Here is a 6000-nt window from a genome sequence, read left to right on the forward strand (position 1 = left end):
ACCTTCAGTCCTCACCGGTTCCTACCATTGCCAGTTACATTGGTTTATTCTGTGGGCTACTGTGTGTGACCAGCACTGTGCTAAGAGCTATAAAGAATATAATAACCAAATGCCCATGCCAGGAGCACCTATTCCTACATACCAGGAGCACTGCAAGTGTGTGCTCAATTATTCCAGAGAGCACAGTAAGCTATCACTAAACACTTCCTAACCAGTGACTCAGGGAAGCTGATTAGATTTCAGGATTTGATTTATATGGTATTTCCTTTAAAGGGGAGAAAAATAAAAGTATCTCTTCACAGTTACACCTTATACTGTCTCAAGAAACACTGTGCCGTGATATCAGAAGAATAACAAAACAAGATGAACAGTTGAGCAAAATCCCAAGGTGTTGGGTAAGATGAGAGCTCATCTCCTGAGTGACTTCAAAAACGTGGCCAACATAAAACATCACAAAGCATGTTTCCTGCCTCTTAGCAGCTTAAAAACAGAAGGGATTTAAAAGAAACTACAGGCAAGAGCAGAAGGGAGAGCCAGCCGCGTGCTGCTTCGAAGAGCCTGCGGACACTAGCAAATGTACCAGACTGCTCCGGTCTCTAATCACAGAGCACCTAATACCTTTGGAATTTTCTGAATAATGGGGTTTATTTTTTGTTATTCTTGATGATGCCTACGTGATTAGGGTAATGAGATGGGTTGCAGGAGACATTCCAAGGACAGGCAGGTCACAGCATGCCTAAAGAATAGAGGATTGGTTTTCAGCTCTACCCACACACACCTCCTTCCACGGAGGGGTTGGAGAGAGATCTCTGTAACACTTCTGGAAGGCAGAGCCTGATGTATGTCATAGTATGAAGGTACCTAGAAAATGACAAGACTACAGACGGTACAGAACCACCTCCATCTGACAGTTTATCTGTATCCTTGGCAACCCTTACCATACATAACCTGTAAATATCAGTGTTTCCTGAAGGCTGCAAGGCCCTCAAGGAAATTGCCAGTTAACTGAACTGAAGGACTTTGTGGGAATCATTATAGCTGGCTTGCAGGAAACACAGGTGAGGAGTTTATGACTGGTATCCAGCACAGGTGTCAGTCTCCAGGAACTTGTCAGGAGGTATCCAGCAAGGTCAGAACTGAATTAAATCACAAGACACAGATCTTCTGCTTGTGGGAAAATCTGGAGTCAAAAGCGTTGCCAAGTCAGCATGATGGAGAACACAGACTTACTCCTACTGCCTGAGGGCCACTGGACCCTTGGTGGCTCTGCCAGCCAGCTGGGCAGAGACTGTGCGGAGCCTGGCTTTCCTACCTACAAACTGGAGAGTAAGAGCAGATGTTCTCCACTTTGTCCTAGGTCTAGGAGTCTTGAGTCTTCAAAGGAAAATGGGGGATGACAGGGCTTGCCTCAGAAGGGAGTAAAGGTAAGGGGAGGGACACAGGTGACTAGGAATTAATGTTCACGGAGAGAAAAGCTATTGTCATCATCTTATGTGGAGGGCAAATCTAAAATAAACCATAGTTGTATAATGCCAGTTTGTTGCATGGTATCTGAAAATTAAGCATAGAATCACTATACTAAGAAGAGAAAAATATGGTTAAAAATGGTATTTTAAGAGGAACTCCCTGAGCTGGAGAGATGACTCAGCAGTTAAGAGCACTGACTGTTCTTCCAGGGGTCCTGAGTTCAATTCCCAGCAACCACATGGTGGCTCACAACCATCTATGAGTATCTGATGTCACCTTCTGCTGTGTCTGAAGACAGTGACAATATATGACAGTATACCCACATACATGAAATACATAAATTAAATTAATTAAAAAGAGGAACTCCCTGATAGCAGCATTGGGGTTCAGCTGGAATGCTGGAGAGCCAGTGCTCAGAGCAATGCCCTAGGTATTGTGGAGGTCATCAAATGTGATATCAAAGAAGCAGAAATCTGAAGAAGGCAAGCCAACTAGCTGGAGGGGCGCATGGAAAAGGCGGGAGAAGAGGATGTTAATATCGGCCCGGTGCTGTGGCCTGGGCAATGAGAAAGTGTTCTGGATTCTAGGCTCTTGCATGGCGCAAGCACACAGTGGGTGTTCATACATGCCTGCTGAGATGGTGAACAGGGTGCTGAGATACTCGGGGTCTAAATTAGTAGCAGTCTTTTAAAATGCTGCATTCCCGTTCCCAACGCTCCCATAAGCTTAATGCTCAGAGAAGCTCTTCTCAGCCATTTTTACCTTTTGGCAGTACACTCTTTCCTCAGCTCACTCAGGGATTCCTTCTGCAGCTGAAGCTTGCCATGCTCAGTGGAAAACGCACTTCCTACAAGGGAAGATGAGGGAGACAAGGCCCGATGAGATACTGCAGACGGACATGATGCTCAACCACATGTGCACACGCAGAGCTCAGTCTCCTGCCTGTGACGGGGCTAGACAGAGCCAGCAGGCGAGGCGCATCAGTACAGAGGGTTTCCAGATGAACTAACTGCCACTGGCACGGCTTACAGGAGGCAAACAGCAGGACTCTCACACTTTGCACACAGGTTTCTGGACACTGACCAAGAAACCTTTATGAGACTTCAAAATTCAGACTTCACTCCTGAAAGCCTGGTTAACTTATTTTCAGTCACAACTCTACTTACCATTACTGAGAATGCAAAATGTGGAACAGGAAACTGACCTATGTTTGGATGGCTATGCTACAGTTCATATAACCAGGTTTATGAACTTCATCTTGCTTGTATATATTTTAGTGAGAATCACAGGGCACAGGCAATGTGCATTTGGGTTTTTCTGTATTATGTCACAAGCGTTTTTACATGGTGACAGTCTGAAGTTATGGCTGTGTAAAACTCAGCTTTATAGATGTGGCTTGTAGTGCTAGCACACATTTTATCTCACAGGCTCACACTTGAATCCTATTATAGAGCATTTAATTTCCTCTTAGTGTTAGCTTTAGTATGCTAATGATTAATATTTGTGTTCATATGCCTGAATCTTGTGACTATATGAAATGTATGACCCTCAGTTTTGTGATAATAAAATCCTTTTCCATCCTCCTACTCTGAGAAAACGAGAGCTTGTGTTTGACAGTCCAGGCCTGATTGCATCTGCAGAGGTCGTCCTCAGGCACAGAAACAGTGTAAGATCCTGACATCCGCGGTTTCGTATTTTTCAAAGGATTTTGTTTCATGAACTGTGATGTAATAAGAAGCGTGCCCTGAGCTCCTCTGCTCCCCCCACCCACCTAGGGAAGAATAGAACACAGGCTTAGTTGGCCAGAATCCAGTTTGGACTTTAGCACAAAATCCACCACCTACAGAGTTTTTGTCTTTCAATTTAACCAAGGACATCTTTCGCGTTAGACAAAAGCTGTGCTATAGACCCATCCCCTAGCCCTACGCTGTTTATACCTAAGGTTTTTCTTCTCTTTCAGCTATAAAGACCAATATGTGGAAGAGTAAGATCCCAAACTCAAGGAGCACCACTCATCTTCTGCAGCCAAATATTCCTCCCCAATTCTTTGTCTTAATGATTTTATGTCATTGGATTGGCACTCACCACCCATGGAGTGGCCCCAGACGTAAACTCTCGGCTCTTCATCCTTGGAACTGTTGGCTTTACTGCTCGTAGGACCGTGGTGATGCTCACCACCATTCCTGGCCTAGCAACCTGTGCTTTGTACTTGGTTCTTCTGGCTACTAGCTAATAAGATAATTAACCAATTAAATAACTGAGACAGGGTTTCACTGTGGCCCTGAACTCAGAGTCCTTCCTGCCTCTGTCTCTTGAGTGCTGGAATGAAGGCATACACTACCATACCCAGCCCCAGCCTACACATTTACTGATCTTTCCACAGAGTGTCTGTTGTTTAACTGATACGCTGCACTCGTTTTCTGGTCTTGAACTCTTTGCCCTTTCCCACTTCCTTCCTTCGTGTACAAAATGGGCATGAGTTGTCTTCCTTTTTCTAGCTCAAGAAAGTTGAGATTACTGACTGGAGACTTTTTTTAAAAAACATACTATCAAATTTCCTTCTATGTTTTTATGTTATTTTATGTATTCCTTTAAACATTCATATTCATATTCACTCATTTCAAAATACTCCCTAACTTGCCTTGGTATTTCTTTTTTCTGACCCATAGCTTCTAATATACATGTTGTATAATTTTTATATTTTTTGGAATTTTTCAGATTTTTTTGTCAGTAATTTCTAACTTAATTTAATGCTGAGAACATATTGCATGTGATTTTTAATAATTTTATATTTTTGTTTTTCATAGTGACAGATAACAGTTTAAAGTTTCTTGGTTTATATCACTGTCCCATGTACATTTGAAAAAACAAAAAGCCACTGTGTTCACTGTGAAAAAACAACAGTCCACTGTCACGTTATCATTATGTTAAGTTTTTCCTGGAGATACCTGAACAAACATCTACTTACCACAGGACAAAAAGACAGACCAAATAAAGAATTTGACAGAAGTCTAGTTTGGTGAACCCTCTGAGCTTACAGAAACATGGGCACCTTTTGTGCAGCTGCACTACTAAGGAAACCGGCTCCCTCCTCCAACAATCATGAGAGGAATTTATCCTTAGGAAGAGGTGGGGCCTCTTGGGACACAGGTGCTGCCTCCTGAACTCTCATGCCCTCCCAAGAGGGACTGTATGTCGGGTGGGAGATCACAGGTGTTCTGATTCCACGCGGCAATGACCACATCACGCCAGAGGACACAGTTCCACAGCAGCGTGGAAGGACTTTCCTTTTCACCAGCTTTCTCTCTGTGTTCATCAGTTACTCAGAGATGTGAGCTTCACTTTTTAGCTTCTATTGTGCACTCTCACATTTGTCCTTTGGGAACACCAGGTTTTTCTGTCCCTTAGACTTGTGAAGACTTATAGAGCTGCTATTATTACAGAAGGATCATGCTGTTATTGCAAGAACAGCCATGGCCTCTTTGAGACCCACACCTTCAGCTTCTGCTATGTACTCAGTCTTCCTGTAACTATCCAAAGGAAGCTCATTCAGAACTTTTAAGCCGGCGCGACCTGCTTGAAAATTCCTATGACTTCATGCAAGCCCACAGCTGGCCATGAACAAAGGGTAAAAGCCAAGTTCTCTCAGCCTCTTCTGCAGAGGCTCCAGCCTCTCCATGTGGCGTCACTGGTGGGCAGCACAGCTTCCCACCCGCTCTCTGCACACACCTGGCTGAGATCTTAGTTCTCTGATGTGTGAGGAAAGTGTGTCTCCTTTTCTTTGGGCTAAACATCAGATTTCTCTCTTGGGTTCTAGGCCGGTGCAGGCAGTCAAATGTAAACATTCCAATTTTTAAAAAGCTTGTGTGCCTGTGAGAGAGTGTGGGGAAGCTATTCCATTTGTTCTAGGTGATCTTGTCCATGCATGTTTTCCTCACATACTAACATTTTTCCTCAAATATTTCCCCTCAAGTCACTTCACCCCCAAGAATAATTGATTAGTATAAACAACTGATATAGGTTTCATGTGAAACAACAGAGATTTGTGTATGCACAATGCCGCCTTCCCCAGCACCAGCTTTGCAGAAGCAGCAGGAACTGCTGACAGTGCAGCTTTCCTAGAGTATCAGGTGGGGCGGGGTGTGGAGAGACAGTAACGTTATTTAAAACCACCACAACCCACCGAGGAGAGCATGTTAGGATGGTATTGTCCTTGTACAGAGTGTTTCCATCCTACGTTCAGCCATCTTTCACCCTTTCACTGAGTTAGTTATAAAAGTCCACAGTCACCTTCCTCTCTGCTCTGCCTTTCTAGTATGCCAAATACTTTTACACATATAAGTATACACATACTTACATGGAACCAAACAAGGGCAGGAGGGCAGGAATCCATTGTGTATAGAAAGCAGTGAGAACAAACGCTATCAAAAGTTACTTCAAACAAACGGAACGGAATGGGCCATAGGCCACCTCCCTACTACTGCTTTTCTCTCTCTCTCTCTCTCTCTCTCTCTCTCTCTCTCTCTCTCTCTC

At 43.8% G+C, this 6000-nt stretch overlaps 1 protein-coding gene across 2 annotated transcripts in view; it reads right to left on the reverse strand.

Moving 5' to 3' along the window:
• Window positions 1-6000, reverse strand: part of Uvrag (UV radiation resistance associated) — a 266200-nt gene that overhangs the window by 105600 nt on the left and 154600 nt on the right. For both annotated transcript variants that reach the window (XM_021167360.2, XM_029479367.1), the window contains one exon: window positions 2230-2314. In XM_021167360.2, the coding sequence (XP_021023019.1) occupies window positions 2230-2314 (85 nt within the window). The remainder of the gene's footprint in view (window positions 1-2229; window positions 2315-6000) is intronic.

This window comes from Mus caroli, chromosome 7 (genome assembly GCF_900094665.2).
Source record: "Mus caroli chromosome 7, CAROLI_EIJ_v1.1, whole genome shotgun sequence".
NCBI lineage: Eukaryota > Metazoa > Chordata > Mammalia > Rodentia > Muridae > Mus > Mus caroli.